This window comes from Psammomys obesus, unplaced genomic scaffold (genome assembly GCF_907164565.1).
Source record: "Psammomys obesus unplaced genomic scaffold, mPsaObe1.curated_primary_1811, whole genome shotgun sequence".
Lineage (NCBI taxonomy): Eukaryota > Metazoa > Chordata > Mammalia > Rodentia > Muridae > Psammomys > Psammomys obesus.
Genome location: NW_026592548.1, coordinates 14,690,664 through 14,709,182, shown reverse-complemented (window position 1 = coordinate 14,709,182; position 18,519 = coordinate 14,690,664). Strand labels below are relative to the sequence as shown.

Below are 18,519 nucleotides of genomic sequence, written 5' to 3'. Positions count from 1 at the left end.
AACCCACAATTTTCAGGTTTTGAGTGCTTTGATTATGAGCTCCAGAGCTGTTTTTAATAGCTTTTTTGTTTGTTTGGAGCCTAGATAAGCATTACTTATAAATACTATATTTCCTATATTGTTATGATTATTAATTCTATAAACTGGCAAATATAATTTTGTCTAAACGAGTAGCCTTCAACATTGCCACCAAATTAAAACAGCACTCTGTATAGATGTACATCAGAAAAGTAGATGCTCTTCTACTTTTAATAGGCTTTACGGATACATGTGGCAACCCTCATATCTGTGAGATAAACTGAGTAGAAACAGCATACCACAAAGTTATAAACATGGGGTGTGAAGAAGCAGAATAACTGTGGGTAATGCTGTGGCACCAATGACTGAGACAAGCCCAGCTAACTCTTTGTTTTCTGAAAATATTTTATTCCCTGTCGTCGTCGTCGTCGTCATCGTCGTCATCATCGTCATCATCATCATCATCGTGTCTGTGATGTGTCGGAACACAGATACTGGCATGGCACGGTGCATGTGTGGCAGTCAGGAGACACATTATGAGAGTCGGCTCTTTCCTCCCACCTGGAGTCCTGGGGGATGAACTAAGATTTTCAGGCTTTTTTGCCAAGGGGTTTTTCCAGCCAAGCCTTCTTGCTAGCTCCCGTTTTCTTATTGTGTAGGCATAAAGTTATTGTGTAATTCAAATGCTGATTTCTATAGCCCTTATATCTGGTTGCAATCCTCTGAGGATCTCCTATCTCAATGTTGTATAAAGACTGCTCCCCAACTGTCCTCTGAGATGCCACTAAACTGGCTTGCAGCCAATTGCTGAGCTTGGCAGAGAATAGGCCTGGACTTCCTGCCAGCCAGGGGAGGCGGAGTTAGAAGAGGAAGTAGGGGATTGAGCTCAGGGACAGAGGTCCAGGAGACATCAAAGTGAAGAGCTGGAGCAGAAAAGCTACAAAGTGCAACTATCTCTGGAATGTATGCTTGGGAGGAAATCAAATTAGCGTAGAGGGTTAAGAACAGAGTAATAACTGCTCAGTTCTTGTGCTGTGAAGCTTCTTAAAATAATATAATGAAATCTCAATTATTTGTGTTATAGCCAGGTTAAGAGAGAAACTGAGAAACAAATACAATGTTATAAAAATAACTGTAACATTATTGTTTCCAAATTTATCCCCATAAAGTTTTTTTTTTTTTAGACAGGTAGACAGGATCTCACTGTGTAGCCTTGGTTGGCCGAGAACTTTCTTTGTGACCTCACTCTCATAGAGCTTAGCCTGCGGGAGCCTCCTAAGTGCTGGGATTAAAGGCGTGAGCCACACTGCTCCAGCTCAAAAGTTGGTTTTCTTTTTAATGCCAGCAACACCTTAACCAGCAGTAATCTATCTATACAATTCTCCTTCAGATACTTTAAGTTAATTGCTGCAATAACAATCTTTGAAGAATGAAAGGAGACATTAATTTTATGAACATTGAAGTGAAAAGAACACAGTGTGTGAAGGGTTTGAGGCAATGTTTGAAGGGACACATACCAATCTGCTGAGCATGTGACGAGCTGACAGCTTATTCCATTCCGATTTTCAAAGACGGAGCCCATTCTGTTAATCTGTTTAAAAATTTTTAAGAAAAGAAAATTCTGTAAACTAACAATAGTAGGCCTGTCTCCTCTAAGGCTGGCTCTGACCTCCCTAGTCATGAGCATTTCACCAGGAATACATATATAAAATTACAAAGCTTCAGAACTATTACTAGGAAGGTAAATTCTGAGTAGCTAGAAATAATTTTCGTCAGAGCTATTTTCCTTTAAATTTTTTTCTTTTAAAAAGTTTTGTTAAAATATTGTTAACACTAGACATTTGGAATCTGAGTTTTAAGATCAAGTACAACCATGAGTGGTACTCTGATCCATCATTTGTTCACAGAAGTATTCTTATGTAGCTTTAGTTCGAATGCATATAAATATTGATTCTCAGATTTTTCAGTTCACATGGCCTGAATTTTATCTGCATAATCACAAATTATTTTAAATGTTTTATAAAATGCAGGTGGTATACATCGTCTTATCATTCACTAGCTATAGAAATGCAGGCTCTTTTAGTTTCACTGTCAGCTGTTCAGCCAAATACAGATTTCAGGAGACCGTTAAACAGGTAAGATCATTAGAAGAAGGGTTAAGTCTCAAATAGGAAACTGGTGGAGACTGGGTGCAGTGGCATGAGCCTGTTCTACAACGGGAGTTCTAGGACAGCCAGGGCCACACAGAGAGACCTTGTCTTCTAAACTCCAAAATTAAAAGAAAAGAAAAAAGGAAACTGATGGTGTTCACTGTCTGCTTATTGGCACAACTCTGCAAGCACATGGAGGACCTTCAGAGTCCTTTCACTGTCCTATAAGTTCCAAGGTCTCCACTAACTACTTGTTAAGGAGGCAAAAGGGTTTGGGGTAACTTAGGAAGGTAGCTCTCTCGAATGTGTACGGAAACATGGCTACCTTGATATGGTTCAGAGTAAAATAGTGAACAGCCTGGGACTTCCACCAGGGCTGAGTGGGGGAAGGCTTCCACCAAGGGCTGAGTGGGGGAAGGCTTCCACCAGGGCTGAGTGGGGGAAGGCTTCCACCAAGCCTGAATGGGGGAGGGCTTCCACCAAGGGCTGAGTGGGGGAGGGACCAGCCAGGCAACTGCAGACCATACTGGCCCATCTTCAAGCTCCCAACCCTTTCCGGTTGTGTGCCAAGTGCCGACTTCCATTGGATCTGATAGTTTAAGAATCTCTCCTCAGAGATTCATCACTCAGGCTTTACATCTTAAAGACTTAGAACTCTGTCTTGTAGCCTACAGTCAACTGAAAGGAAAGCCTTGGTTGAAGAATTGCCTGGCTCCGATTGGCTGGTGCACAAGTCCGTGGGAGATTATTTTTTTATTTGGTGTCTGAGGGCTCAACCCACTGTGGGAGAACCATCCCCAGGTAGGTGATTCTGGGCTGTATAAGAAGCTGCTTAAGCATGAGCCTGAGAAGGCTCTAATGCTGGAACCAGCAAGTGGCATTCCTCCATGGTTTCTGCTTCAAGTTCCTACCTTGACTTCCCTTAAGGAGGGACTTGGAAGTATAAGCCAAATAAACCCTTCCCTTTCCTAAGAGGTTTTTGGTCAATGCATTTTATCACAGCAACAAACAGGAAAGCTAAAGTGAACTTCTAAAGCCATAATACTATTTCAACAGCTTAAAAAACACATTTTATAAAGTAACCAGAGACTAAGGGTAGCTCAGTTGGTACAGTGCCAAGTGTACCCAGAACCCTGGGTTTGATCGCCAGCAGCACCACACACATTGGCCATGGTGCATACATCTATAAGCCCAATACTTGGGAGATGGAGACAGAATCAGAAGTTCAAGGCCATCTTTGGTTATAGAATAAGTTCGAAGTGAGTTCACCGTGCATGAGACACTGTGTCAGAAAACAAACCAAAATAAATCTAACAGAACTCAAGCCGGTGAGATGGCTTGGTGGTTAAGAGTACTAGCTGCTCTTCTAGAGAACCCAGGTTTGACTCCCACCACCCAGACAGCCATCAAAACTCACCTCAAATGAGTCTGGCAGCCAGTGTATATCTGTGATCACTTTCCTGTGGCCGTTTTCTATGGAAGACACTGCGCAGTGTCTGATGTACATTGCTTCTTTATTACTGTCTGGTTCAAGGAGAAACATAGGCTAGAGAAACAGGAAAAGAAAGTTACATTTCAGAGAGTTGATAGGTGAACTCCACTGTCCATTGCAGGTAAAACGTAAAAACTCAGATTTGTATTCGAGTTAAGGGAAAACACAAATTTGTGTTTCAGTATACCACATATTTAGTAACAGTCATAACAACTTTCCCTTTCAATGTAGTTTAATATCTAAATTTTATAAGGATTATGGACCCAATCTGTTCTTGAAGGAGTGTTGCTATGGTTACAGAGATGCACACATCCTACCATGCCATGGTGAGAGATCTATGTATATCATGGCTGGAGAGCAGGGGCTGGAGAGGATGTGCGCTATGGAGGGTACACAGTCACCGAGACCCTGAGCACTCATCCCACTACTGTTCCTGGACGCCATCGCTTCACAGAATCATAACACATATTTTTAAAATTTAAAACGTATTTATTTTGAACATGTACACATGCAAGTATGTGGGCTTGAGCGTGGAAGTCAGAGGATAACTTGTAGGTGAGATTCCTCCTTCCCCTGTGTGGATCTCAGGGATGGCGACAGGCGCTTTACCCATGGAACCATCTTGACAGCCCATTGTAGCATATTTTCATCAGAAAGGACTGACATGGAGGGACCCCTGGAGAGGTGAGGTGGTGTGCCCAAGCTCCTAGCCTGTGAGGCAGCGTCTGGACACCCAGACTTTCCATCCTTTTGGCCTGAGGTCCTCCCACAAAATCACTTTAGGCAAAGTATTTGTTTCCTTCATTTTCCTTAATAATAAAGTCATCAGCAAACCCCCTGTGTTGGCCAATGAAACGAGTGTTTTTAGTGAACACCTCCATCCATAAAACGTGACTCAGAACGTGCCTACCGGCAGAGGTGAAGGATGATAAAATAAAAGTCATTGCTGTGTTTCTTATGTTGAATCTTTAAAAACCTTGGTGAATGTGTCATATATGTTTTTTTTTTTAATAAACTCTTGAATGGAAAAAAAAAGTGTCCTCGTTGAGTGAAAATCTACAGATAGCCAACCTTGAGAGTGGGCTTTTTAGTTCTGCTGCCTCCTGACTTGATATTTTCTATATTGTCCACGTGCGCTGTGATATCCCACAGGACAATCTGAAACAGAGAGAGATGCCATCATAGCATTTTCAGGACATAGAGAATTGGGTCTGAATGACTCCTTTTCAGGGAGTGATTGCCACACTGCCCGAGAAAGACCGATTGCCTTAGGGCATAACTAGAGCTATCTTGTAGCCAAAGTAACTCAGCAGCAGCCCTCAGAGCAGATACTGAAGAGAATGTTTGCATTTCTCTATTGTACCACCATCTCTTTGTTTTATGTTTTCATTAATAAATGCTATTACTGGGCCCAGGGCTGGGGGCACACACCTTTAATCCCAGGACTTCGGAGGCAGAGGCAGGCAGATCTTTGTGAGTTTGAGGCCAACCTGGTCTACAGAGTAAGTTCCAGGATAGTCAAGGCTACACAGAGAAACCCTATCTGGAAAAAAAAAAATAGAACTATGAAGCAAATAAATGCAAGACAAATATCATGCACTTCCCCATGCTTTGGGAAGAATTTGTTCTTTGTTCTGTTTTGAATATAGGTACAACTGCTTCAGACCTGGGGAGGAACAGAATTTACCCAGATTCTCAAGAATTAACTACAAGCATCCAGTCACAGGGGGGAAAAGGCAGACAAAATTATCATAATTGCCTCTGACTAACTCAGAATTTGTATGTTACTTGGGTGGTAGTTCTTTTAAAAATAAGAACAAACTAGACTATACAACACCAACTCATCGGTACATAAAATAAAATGTTAACAGAATACCAATATTGGAGAATCATGAGTGATTTTCTTTCATCATGTCCTGTTCCAGAATATTCTAAAACAGTCATTCCATTTTTGTCACAAATGCAAAGGCACTTCAGATTTTCTTGGCTTAGGAAATGGCTCTGGGTCATTACTGTAATCTCAGTAGCTACTGAATAAAACCATGGAGATATTTGTTTTTCTGCTGTTCTGGAGGCATGAACCTGGAAGCTGCTGCTGTGTGCACCTTAACGAAGGAAGTTTTCTTAGCCACTCACAGAAAGACCAGATACTTTCGTGTTATTAATTGGGACAGGGTCTCATGTAGCTCAGGCTGACCACAAACTGTCTATGTTGCCAAGGATGACTATAAACTCTGGATCCTTTTGCCTCATCTCCCAAGTGCTGGGAGGAGAGGTGTGCGCCACCATGCTGTTTACACAGAGGTACATCCTGCACCCTAAGTGATGTTTCCAGTAGTCAGACTCACTGGACCGAAATGACCTGTCACAGAATGGCTTTAACCATTTTGCTTCACTAATACAACAGTACTGGAGGGTAGAATCTCAATGTGGTGTAAGTTAGATAACTTAGAAGAGAAAATAAAGCAAACGTATGCCAAGCACAAACAAATTCAACATGTATGTGTATTGTCCAGTGTATTGTCCAGTGTATTGCCCAGTGAACTCCTATTAGAGTTCTGCATCATTTCATAACTCACTCATGGCCTCAGGGAAATTCCAGCAAAGGTCACTTGTGGGAGGTGATGATGCAGCTCTCTGCGCTGGGTGGTTTTTCTGTGAGTTTAACAGAGACTACAGTAACCTAGGAAGAGGGACCCTAGGAATAGCCTAGGTCAGAGTGGCTTTTGGGTGTGTCTACAGGCATTTTTTCAATTGCTAATTGATGTAAAAGGTTCCATCTCACTGTGGAAGTTATGCACCCCTCTCCCTCCCATAGGTGGGTCTGGGGTGTATAAATGAAAGAAATATAGACTAGACTGTTTGATTATTCTGACTTATCCTGCAAAGATCTCAAGTTCCAACACCATGTCTGATGTATTTTTCTACTCAGGCCCTGGCATAGTGATTAACATATGACCAACATGCCTTCCCTGTGCCATATTGAACCGTTAGGTTCTAAATCTACCAACATCAAAACTTCTTATAGCGTTAACAAACATTTAAAGACATTTCCTAAATACCTGTCCATTTATGCAGCCTCCAGCGATGATATTGGGGTCACTTGGACAGAACTCGAAGCAGAAGATGTCATCAGGGCTCTCCAGCATCAACTAACAAACCAAAACAAAAGCATTAAATCATATCGAGGTGGCTAGAGGTCCAGCTCTGTAGCTGTCTATAAGCAATGCAGAGTTGAGGCAGCTCTCAGAGGTAATGCCCTGGGCTGGAAGGTCCTCCTGTGAAATTTTATCATGGACGTTGGTCTCACCTATGAGACTGGCACTATGCTCTCACAGGGATCTATCTCCTTCCATCACCCACCCAAGGAATAACAATTATTGGGGGAATGTTATCATATTTCAAACCAAAGAATATGAAATTGGTGTTTCTGAAGAGTGAAGAGGATAAACTCTGTGAGCATAAGATATTCATCTTTCTTCTCTGTAGTATCTATCTACTCAGGCATACAGTGGGCAGTCAAACATTTTTTTCCCCAAGACAGGGCTTATCTGTGTAGTCCTGGCTTTCTTGGAACTGTAGACCAGTCTGGCCTTGAACTCAGAGATCCACCAGCCTTTGCCTCCCGAGTGCTGTGCTGGGATTAAAGACATGTACCACTACTGCCCATATATTTTAAGTTTTAAAACAACATGAAACACAGAAGATGAAGGAATCATTACTTTAATATTACCACCAAGCAAGCTGCCTAGCTACTGTTTCCTACCCAGCACCAAAAAGTAAAGTATATTCCAACTGGGTTTTTCTTTCTTTTCGTTGAGAAGGGTTCTTGGCTGTCCAGGAACTCACTGTGTAGACCAGGCTGGGCTCAAACTCACAGAGATCCTCCTGCTTCTTGTTCCCAACTGCTGGGATTAAAGGTGTCCACGATCACACCTGGCCCGAGTGGAGTTTTAACTTGGCTTGGGTGAATTATTTTTGTTTACTGCACTTTCTGGATTTTTAGGGAGAGCTCTACTTTTGAAAATAAAAATAGTAATACTATTATAGTTTTGATTAGCACATGTAAATCACTTGTATTATCCCTTAAAAAGTAACTGCTTTTTTGTGGGTATATGTGTGTTCATAAGTATGTGCGTGTGTGTGCGCGCGCGCGCGTATGGGTGTTTGTCAGTGTGTGTGTGTGTGAATGTTTGTCAGTATGTGCATGCGTGTGTGTGTGTGTGTGTGTGTGTGTGTGTGTGTGTGTGTGTAGGTCGGAGGTTGATGTTGACCATCTAGATTATTCTCCAGCTTATCTATTGAGGCAGGGTCTCAGTTGAGCGCAGAGCCAGACAATTCAGCCAGTTCAGCAATCTTTAGTTATCCAACTTGCCCCTAGGTCCCCTGTCTCTGCCTTCAGCACTGAGATTCCAGGAGGGCCTCCATACCCACCTAGTAATTACATGGGTGCTGGGGATCTGAACTGAGGCTCTCGCTCTCACACACCTGCGTTACCCACAGGGCTCCCCACAGTGAGCTTGCTATTCTTTAAAACTGAAGTAAGGAAAGTCCTTCAGCATCCTAACAGACCAGACAGAGAACAGACTAGCTCTCCAGAGCAGTCGCACCAGGGCCTTGTCCTCTCTGGAGAGAGCGGCCTGCACTAGTTTGTGGTAAAGTAAGTGAAGGACTAGAGATCTACTTTTCTGATCTCTGCATCGTCATAAAACACATACAACCCACTAGAGCAAAATGGCCGGTCCAGAGGCAGTGAGGAAGGGGAGGTAGAGCTCATCGGGAAAGGCTTTATTCTGCAGTAATTAAGAGCCTCAAGGAATGGAATATTGTTACGTTTAAGAGCAGTGAAATCATATAACACCAACAGCTCCTCACCGGAAGAACTCATACTGAGCAGAAAATGGAGACAAGGAGCGAATCCAGCCATGTCTCAGTTTTTGTGGCTTGATGTGGGGTTTGGTTTTAATGTGTGTGAGTGCATTTTAGTTAAACTATTTCAAATTTGGAGAGTGAAGAACACACAATTCCAAAGTTTTGGACCCCTTGACTATGTGCTGCCATGGCAGCTGAAGAAAGGATGGACTGCTTTAGCCTGGGGGCTTGGTTTCCAAGACTCTTCTACACAGTTATTTTTACTCACTGACACCCCCTGCTGGTGATCCTTAGAATTGAGCAAATTCTTAGGAAACTAAAAATCTTATCTGCATTCAAACAGCACAGTATTTAAATAAAGCCCATTAAAGAAGTGTGTGAAAGAAGTGGGAAACAATAAGATCTGGAGAGGACAGGAACTCCACTAGGAGAGCAACAGAACCAAAAAAATCTGAGCACAGGGGTCTTTCCTGAGACTGATACTCCAACCAAGGACCATGCATGGAGATAACCTAAGACCCCTGCACAGATGTAGCCCATGGCTACAGTTCAGTATCCAAGTGGGTTCCATTGTAATAGGAACAGGGACTGTCTCTGACATGAACTCATTGGCCTACTCTTTAATTACCTCCCCCTGATGGGGAAGCAGCATTACCAGGCCACAGAAGAAGACAATGTAGCCACTCCTGATGAGACCTAATTGACTAGGATCAGAAGGAAGGAAAAGAAGTCCTCCCCTATCAGTGGACTTAGGGAGGGGCATGCATGCAGAGGGTGGAGGAAGGGAAGGATTGGGACAGGAGGAGGGAGGGAACCACAGGGGGGATACAAAGTGAGTAAAGTGTAATTAATAAAGAAAAAAGGTAAAAATAAATAAACAAATAAAGAAAAAAAACACAGGGAAAAAAAAGAAGTGTGTGTGTGTGTGTGTGTGTGTGTGTGTGTGTGTGTGTGTGTGTGTAGGCTAGAGGTCAGGTATTTTCCTCGATTGCTTCCCACCTTATTTTTTGATTCACTGAACCTGAAGTGACTGGCCTGTGAGTCCTAGAGATGTGCCTATCTCCCGTCCCACTGCGGTTATGGATGTGACAATGAAGCTGGCTTCTCATGGCTTGTGAGGATTTGAACTTGGGTCCGCATGCTTTCGTGGCAGATGCTTCACTGACCGAGCCACCTCCCCAGCCACAACCCCTTCGTTTTCTAAAATTAGCTTGTCCCACTGTACTTCAGTAAGTGTGAAGTTTAGCTTTGCTCACATTAAACGCTGTCAAACAGTGACAAAGAAGATCCTGTTTTCTAAGTTAACAGCAGGAGATCACAAAATAATTTGCAGTTAAACTTATCCTAAAGGCACAGGGACGTGGTGTTTGGAAAAGTCAGCCTTGGGTGTAGCTTCCATCAGTTAGTTACCTGAGGGTGTATGGGATCGGAGAAACTCCAGAAAAGAATCAGCGATGGCTGTAGCAGTAGCTTCCCCGAAAAGTGGACTCTTTCCTCATAGGACAGGCGCACGGCCACTGACACGACTATGAGCCCTGAAAAATCGCAAGTATGAGGCAGTTGGCAGCCGCTGCCCATAGCGAGGCCTCCAGCTCCTGCCTGCCCCTGCAGCAGATTCGATGTAGCTGCTTCATGCTGAGCGGTGTAGTTAGCATAGACAGGGAGCTCAGAAGGTTTGGGAGTAACAAATGAAGAAGTCACTTTCTTTTTACTTGCCTGTGTGTGTGAGTGTGTGTGTTTGTCTGTGCGGGTATGTGCACATGAGTACATGGTGATTGTAGGTAGGGACCAGTTGGAGGTATCAGAGCCACTAGAGCTGGAGTTACAGATGGCGGCTGTGAGCCACCTGGCGAGGATGCTGGGAATGAGCTCTGCTCTGAGTGTGTGCTCTTAGCCACCGAGCCATCTCTCCAGCCTACAAGAGATGTTTTGAAGATGAGAAAGGCCAGTGAGGAGGGGTGGAAGGGAGGAAGGCGGTAGGTACGTCTTTTCATGGCTGCACCTGGATGCATTGCTTTTCCCTTAGCTGGTGAGTGCTTTAAAGGTGTCTGTCAGGAGTGTCAGGGGCGGTGAATCCAGCACTGGAGTCTGGCAGGCCCCAGGAAGAGGCAGCTTCATTCACTCAGCCAGCAGCAGAGTGACCTGAGCAAGGCGCAGGCGTTGGAAAGCGCTTGCGTGGCAGGGGCCTGGTGCTCAGCAAGTCTTATATGCCCGGCTACAACCCATCTTTTTTTTTTTTTTTTTCAGTTTTAGAGACTAAAGCAAGATTTTTTTCAAAGCCAGCACCTAAGGGGACCCCTGCACCCCTTCCTTACCATGGATGGTTGGGTGCCACGAGACACAGGTGATCATTTTCTCCATGGTGCTGTGTAGGTCGGTGAAGGACTGGTACTCCTTCAGGTGGGTGTCCGTCTTGTCCCCAAAGGTGCTTTCTTCCTGCGCGAGGTTCTTCCAGTCGTCGACGAACGTGTTCATGATTTCGTTTTGCTGCAGGCCTATTTCGACACTGTTTCATTAAAACAAAACAAACACAAAAAACCCAGCCCGCATGCTGGATATTAGTAATCGCTGACACTGCAAATGTCGCCACAGGGATGAAGCCGCGCTAAGAGACGCGCATGCCCAGGAGGACCAAAATTGCTCATGACCCCGAAGCTGGAGCTATGTGAGTCCCTTGCAAGTTTCTCTCACAGTTTTCTTCTTTGGAAAATGACGTCACACTTTTTAGATAAAATTCTAAGGAAAAAGAAACTCACTTCTTTTTTTAAATTTTTATTTTTTATATTAATTACAGTTTATTTACTTTGTATCCCTGTTGTAGCCCCCCCTCCCTGGTTCCCTCCAAACCCCACCCTCCCTCCCTCCCTCATCTCCTTCTTGCCCCTCTCTAAGTCCACTGATAGGGGAGGTCCTCCTCCCCTTCCATCTGACCCTAGCCTATCAGGTCTCATCAGGACTGGCTGCATTGTCTTATCTGTGGCCTAGCAAGGCTGCTCCTCCCTGGGAGGGAGGGGGCTAGGGGGAGGTCAAAGAGCCAGCCACTAAGAAACTCTTAAAAAGTGCTTGCTCCCAGACTGAAATCACACTCACACAAACTTAAACCATTAAATGATGTTAAACAGTTTTAAAACTGGAAGAAAAACTAATATTACTATAGGTTTCTTCTTTACTCTGAGCAGTGCTATTACAGATCTCTTCTAAGTTTTCCTCTCTCCTTTGGGTTCTCTTTCATTTACAATAGGGAAGGAACTGCGAAAGGCCCTTCCTGTTAGAACAGGGGCCTGCACCTGCTGACCTCGTAGCCTCAGTCAGGCCAGGCCTCTCCACACCTCTCTCTGGAACAGTTAAGAAGCTGTTTGGCCGCTCCATGCTCCTTGCCATGTATTCTAGGCTGAACCAAGTGAAACTTGCCTTCACCCCTGGGAGGTTATAAAAAGTCAGACCCTCCTTTGCATACAGTTACCTTCAGCGAATGTGTGGAAGGTGTGTATGAAGCATTTGTTAATTGTGTGTTCAGATTTTTGTCCACCTTCAGGCTGCCACGTTCTGGCTTTGGGCGTTCAGATAAGCAATGTTCAACTTTTAATTGCTGATTTGAAATAGGAAAACATCTTGGCACAACTTGGTCATTCTGGCTGTGTTTGGTGCAGCTGTACCATGAGAGGGCCAAGGTAATGCAGCAGCAGGAAGGCAGCAATCACTGAGACTCGTTCACTCCCGCCCTGCTGACAACTGTCCTCACGTTTCCAAGTGTCACACACGAGGCTGCTTCTGAGATCCCATTATTAAAAATAAGCATGATCATGTTTAAAGTTTTTTAGACATATACTTTCTTACCTTGTGGACACATTGCCAAGGAAATCAGCCAGAGACTTTGATTGTAGGAGGGCTTCTCTTTCCAGTTCTGGGAACTCTCTTGCATAATACTGTGTTGTCGCATTTTTAGGAAATGCCCTAATGTAAAAAGGAACATTGAATACCAAAACTTTGATGAGAGAAAAGCACGTACATGTTAGGCCAAGTTAAGAGACTATTTCTGTGGCAGTGTCAGAATATCTCTATCAAAATATTTTACCTTAGTATTTTTCTTTATCATAAAATTGATATTGATTACCAAAGTCTACACGTACATTTCCCCAACATAATAAAGCAAAGTCTTGGGAGCTAACAGGAAGTGGGGAAAAATTATGAGAGGGCTAAGAACAGAACATGGTCAAAGTAATTGTGTCCTTATGAAACCCAGAACCATGTACAGTGCATACCCATTAAAAATTGCTTTAAAGGGTTTCATGTTGTAAAACTTTATTTAGAAATCATTTAAAATATTTAAAAGTTGTAAGAAGGATATAACACTGAATAAATTCCTATACACCCTTCACTCAGATTCCCTAATATTTGTCAAGTTTACTTAACTGTCTTTCTTTTTAAGTCGACATTTGTAGCATTTACTCTATTCTCTTTTCACCTCTATTTCGTGAAATCAGTTTCTGTCTCCCTCCCTCCCTTTCCCTCTCTATCTCTCCCTTTCTCCATCCCCTCTCTCCCTCCCTCCTTCTCTCCATTCTACTTTTTCTCCTCTCTCCCTCCCTCCTGTCCTCCCTCCCTCCTGTCCTCCCTCCCTCCTGTCCTCCCTCCCTCTGGTGTATGTGGGTGGTATTAGTATGTGTCCGGGGACACGCTTGCGTGTGTGGGTGCTGCACATGCGTGCTGAGGCCAGGGTGGGCCCGGAGTGTCCTGCTCCGCCCTTCTTCACCTCTTTCCCTCAGTCCGGAGCTCACTGTTTTCAGCTAGGCTGGCCGGCCAGTGAACCTCAGCAACCCTTCTGCCACTGCCCTCCGCAGTGGTAGAGTTACAGGCGTGGGCGCTGCTGTACACGGCTTTTTACGTGGGCGTGGGAGTTTAGAACTCAGGTCCTTCTACGTGCCCAGCAGCTTCTCTTACCCACCGAGCCTTCGAGCTCTCTGGCCCTATAACTGTGTATTAGATGATCACAAGCCATCCTCCTTCCTCAAGGGACCGTTGACAATGGTGTCACAATTGGGAAATGCTACTAAAATCTAGTGGTAGGGTCCAGAGGCTATTATGCATACTGTAAGAAACAATAAAATCCTCCTGTTGCAGAGACTGACTTAGCTTCAAGTGCCAATCGGAGCGGGGAGGCCCTGCTCTAAGAACAGAGAGCTAGGGTTTGCTAGTTAAGTTAGGGCAGCAGTGGCATCCTCGTCAACGGAGACTTTTTTTTTAAGTTGGCCCCCAGGGCTTGCCTCCACTGTGACCATGTCACACTGAACTTCTGGGATTCATCCTCAGTCTCACTCACTGGGTGAGCCTTGGATGCTGGGCCACGGATCTAGGAAAGGATGGATGGTGCAATCGTTATCAGCGTGGACTCTTCTTGGGACAGGCTATCGAGTTTGAAAGCCTGGTTCAATCGCTAGCTGCGTGACCAGGCCTAATTAATTATTCAACAACTCTGAGCCTGTTTTCTTGTCTGGGAATAGAATTCTTTAAGGCATCCCCAAGTCACCGTCAGGGTGTGAGATGTAAGTATATGCAGAGCTATGAAGAGTGCCTAGAACACCTAAAGTGCTAGTCAAATCTTGCGTCTTTAATCCATGTTTATTGGAAAAACATTGGTAAATTGCTGCTGTGAGTGGAAGTGAATTAAGTGGCAATCAGGCAGAAAGGTAAAGAGAGTTTGGAGTATGTTTAACAGAAAAACTTTTTGCCTATATTGGTATCTATACCAATAGAGAAGAGTAGTGGTGAGAAGGAGTATCAGTACTGAAACCTGAGACTTGGGTTTGGATCTTATTTTCATCTTTTAACTTTTTCCTTCAAGGGAGAAATAAGTAAAAAAACAAAAAAAAAAAAAAAAAAAAGACATTTGTGGTTTTATGAAAGTAGCAACACAACCAAAGAGTCATTCTTATTTTTTAAAGTGACTTGTTCTTTTGCTTTTCAGCAAAACTATTCATTAGTATTTCAGTTTAAAATATATCTTAAACTTGGGAGTTTTCGTGTGTGTGTGTGTGTGTGTGTGTGTGTGTGTGTGTGTGTGTACTTTCTTGTTTTAGGCAAGTGCTTTGTCACTGAGCAGTATCACCAACTGAACTTGCATTTTTAGCCTTCCTCCCCCCATTGAGGACTACAGTGAGGACTGGCTTGGTGTGTTAAAAATGGCATCTGGCATGGTGGAAACAGCACAAGCATTGCTTTTCACCTCTTGTTATGCATCCAGCTTCTCAAACCCTCTATCCCTCCTAATATGTGCATATAATGAAACAATGCCAGCGTTTTCCTAGTCATCTAGATTTGAACCATTTTTTCTTTGTTGTGAGTGAAGGCCTTCTCTTATTTCTCTTCTAATTACTACCTCTCTCCAGAAAAACAGCTATCCTGATTTTTATTGGTCAGTGTTTCTTGCGAGTCTACTATATCTGGGGGGAATAGAAGTGGATTCATTTTAGTCTGAGTAATTCAGAGAGTTTTATTATTACTCACTAGGATGAGGATGATTCAGAAGGCCCCAGGCTTCAGGGTAGAACATTAAGCTGCTTTGGGCATCTGAACTTGAGATGCCTAATCAGACAGTCAAGGGAAGAGTTGGACAGATGTGCATGGATTTTAGAAGAGGGACTGAGGATAGGAGTATGGATCTGGGCACCAGCAGCAAACAGATGGCGGGATAAGCCACACCAGGAGAAAGCCAGTTAGGGACAGAGACACCTCCAGAGGCTCTTTTATTGTATAGGATTGTTTTTGCTATTCTGGTTTTTTGTTTGTTTGTTTGTTTTTCCATATAAAGTTTCGAATTGTTCTTTCAAGGTCTGTAAAGAACTGTGTTGGAATTCTGATGGAGATTGCATTGAATCTGTGGATTGCTTTTATTGAGGCCATTTTTACTATGTTAATCCTACTGATCCACAAGCATGGGACATCTTTCCATAATCTGATATCTTCTTCAGTTTCTTTCTTCAGAGCCTTGAAGTTCTTGTCATAAAAGTCTCTGACTTGCTTGGTTAAACTTACACCAAGATAATTTATATTATTTGCAGCTATTGTGAAGGGTGTAATTTCTTTCTCAGCCTGTTTGTCACTCTACAAGAAGACACAACAGAGCCAACTAACCAGGGCCCAGAGGGGCTTGCAGAGACCCAAGCACCAACCAAGGACCATGCATAAACTGGACCCAGCCCCCCTACAGAGATGTAGCAGATGGCCAACTCAAGCTTCATGTGGGTCCCCTAGTAAGGGGAGTGCGGGCAATCTCTGACATAGACTCAGTTGCCGGCTTTCTTATCACTTCCTCTTAGTAGGGTGGCCTTGCCAGGCCACAGGGGTAGAGGATGCACTCAGCCCAGATTCGACTTAATGAACATGGATGGGTGGGTAGGGTGGCTCCCCTTTTCTGAGGAATAGGGGAGAGGGGAGAGAGGAAGAGGAAGAGAGGAAGGGACCAGGAGAAGAGGCGGGAGGGCGCTATGATCAGGACACAAAGTGAACAAATAAACTGAAATAAAAAAGTTCAGTTAGAGAGAAGACAAAAATGAGATAGCTTTGGAGTCCTTGAATGATTATAGATGGGAAAGAGGGCAAGCCAGTGACCTAGAGGGAGTTGCTGGCAAGGTAGGGGTATCTCTTCCTTGTACCCACCAGTCAGACTGGGAAAAGCAATTCTAGAAAGATAAGCGGTTGGTATTCTTACACACTGCTGGGAAGTGAAAGGAGAGATGACCTGGAAATGGACAACTGAATTAGAATGTTGGGAGCTCAGAGTGGGCGTGGGGCAGAATGGCAGGTAAGAAAACAGAAGTGGATGTGTGGTACAGTGTTGCTTATGTCCAGGTGAATTTGGGCAACTGCCAGAGACATCAGGTGACAGCTGGGGACACCAGGTGACAGCTGGGGAAGCCATGCTGTTGGCTGGTGGTTTTGGGAATGCCGTTTTTGTTTGTACACATCTCCTTTCTCTCCCATCTTTTCTGCTTAAGACCACCTCCCAGGCCACATCTGGCCTGGTTTAGTTATAGCTAGTTCCTACCGGGCAGTCCCTTCAACTTGCAGCCTCCTCTGCTCTGCAGCACATAGCACTGTGAGTCATTCTTACACCATGCCGTCATGCTTCCTTTGCTTCAGAACTTGTCAGCCTTGCCTGCTGGCCCACTACTTTTCTGTCTACCACGCTGTGCAGGAAACAAGTCTTTAGGTCCTATTCTAAGGGTTCTCGATGGGAATTTCTTGTTTTTTTTTTGTTTTTTGTTTTTTTTTTTCATAGGCGGTGGTGGAGCTCCTGTCAAGGAAGCCAGACAATCTGATAAGAAGTGTAAAAATGGTCACTTAGAGCTGGTGTGGTGCTGAATGCCTGTAACCCAGCCTTTGGGAAAATGAGGCAGGAGAATTGCAAATTGGGGGTCAACTTGAAATACAGAGAAAGTTCCAGGCTAGCCTGGGCTAAATAGTGAGACTCCATAGTAAATAGACAAAGCCTTTGAACAGGAAGGACCTTCTAGATGACGCTGTAATGCCGACCCATGAGTCCTGTGATTATTAACACCATTTTTTTCATTTTCCTACTTCATAGTGTTTAGCATGTAATTGTATCTTGTTCTCCAAGATTTTAAAAAGAGAATTTAAGAAGAGAACAATTCGATCTTCCTTGCCTTGAATACACTTTTGTGTCTATTATAGCATCTCGTACCCACCATTTTGTCTGGGTGCTTGTGCCCTTGATATCAGGAATGACTTGCAAGCCAACATCTTTCTCAACTTGTGTGAGGACATAATTTTTATCTTCATAGGAAGGACACTCTGTGTAGGCATCTTTTATTCTGGAAGCATTTTGGTCGTGAAAAAACACGGGTGCGCCAAACTCACTTCGTTTTCTGGAGATCATGTACGTCACCTGCAACACACGTAAGCAGCGAAGGGAGCCCAGTGAAACCCATGGAGGGAAACACCCGAGCGGCGCAGTGTTGGCATGGCCAGACCCTCTCCGTTCCCTGTGGGCCCCTGCTGTCTTTCTCTAGCTCTGTGTGGCTTTTGTTCCCACAGCCTGTAGCCGCTCTTCCTCAGGGAGGCCATGTTCGCCATGACTGAGGCCTTTTTGCTTGTAAGCAAGAAGGACAAGGAGAGACCAGGAGTGCACATCCTGACGGGTGGTAGGTTGGTCGGAGGCCCATGGAAGTCTACCTTCTATTTGGGAGAACCCTGAGCACAATTTGTATTCCTCAGTTCCTCTGTGGACTCAGGACAAAGCCTTCTGCCTAGACCCCCTCTTGGAGGGCTCCCTTCCTTGCTGTCCAGCGCCTTCCTCAGTCATTTGCCAAGGAGTTGCTCCGGAATGGAACAGCACTGTATTCACTTTCTACTGATCCCAGAACCAACTACCACGACTGAGGTGGCTTAAAACTCGGGATTCCATTCTGACAGCCATGGAGGTGAAACAAATGGAATTGTGTGGAGGACCCTTGCTGAGGGGCAATGGGCAGCTACACCTTGGCTCTTTCCCACACCTCGTGCCAGCTAGCAGTTTTTTTCTGAGCATCAATGTGCTGCCCCTCAGTTCTCTATAGTCTTCAAGCAAGCATGTATGCTGGGGATTGAACCCAGGGCCTTGAGGGCTAAAGACCCAGTCTCCTTCAGACGGCATCCTTTGTGATCAGCTTATCATAAGAACACTGACAAAAGCAGATTAGGGGCCTATTCTATTTGTGAATAAAATAGTCACAAATATTATATAATATTATATATAATATATTATTACATATAGTATGTATAATATAATTAGAGCTAATTATATTTGCACAGACCTTCTTCCCCTGTACCAGTAGTGTCACACTCTGGTGTTCTAGGGGTCAAAACACTTTAAGATATTCTTTTTGGGAGGACAGAGTCAATCCATAATACCTGTTAAAGAAAGAGACCGTTCTACTAAAAAAAGAAGAAGAAGAAGAAGAAGAAGAAGAAGAAGAAGAAGAAGAAGAA

At 44.0% G+C, this 18,519-nt stretch overlaps 1 protein-coding gene across 2 annotated transcripts in view; it reads right to left on the bottom strand.

Annotated features, from left to right (window-relative positions):
* The window catches only part of Dnai3 (dynein axonemal intermediate chain 3), a 55,310-nt gene that overhangs the window by 25,306 nt on the left and 11,485 nt on the right, over nt 1–18,519 (bottom strand). For both annotated transcript variants that reach the window (XM_055614345.1, XM_055614346.1), the window contains 8 exons: nt 17,238–17,437; nt 12,370–12,486; nt 10,848–11,038; nt 9,943–10,067; nt 6,723–6,812; nt 4,732–4,818; nt 3,586–3,714; nt 1,536–1,609 (listed from right to left, as the gene is read on the bottom strand). In XM_055614345.1, the coding sequence (XP_055470320.1) occupies nt 1,536–1,609; nt 3,586–3,714; nt 4,732–4,818; nt 6,723–6,812; nt 9,943–10,067; nt 10,848–11,038; nt 12,370–12,486; nt 17,238–17,437 (1,013 nt within the window). The remainder of the gene's footprint in view (nt 1–1,535; nt 1,610–3,585; nt 3,715–4,731; nt 4,819–6,722; nt 6,813–9,942; nt 10,068–10,847; nt 11,039–12,369; nt 12,487–17,237; nt 17,438–18,519) is intronic.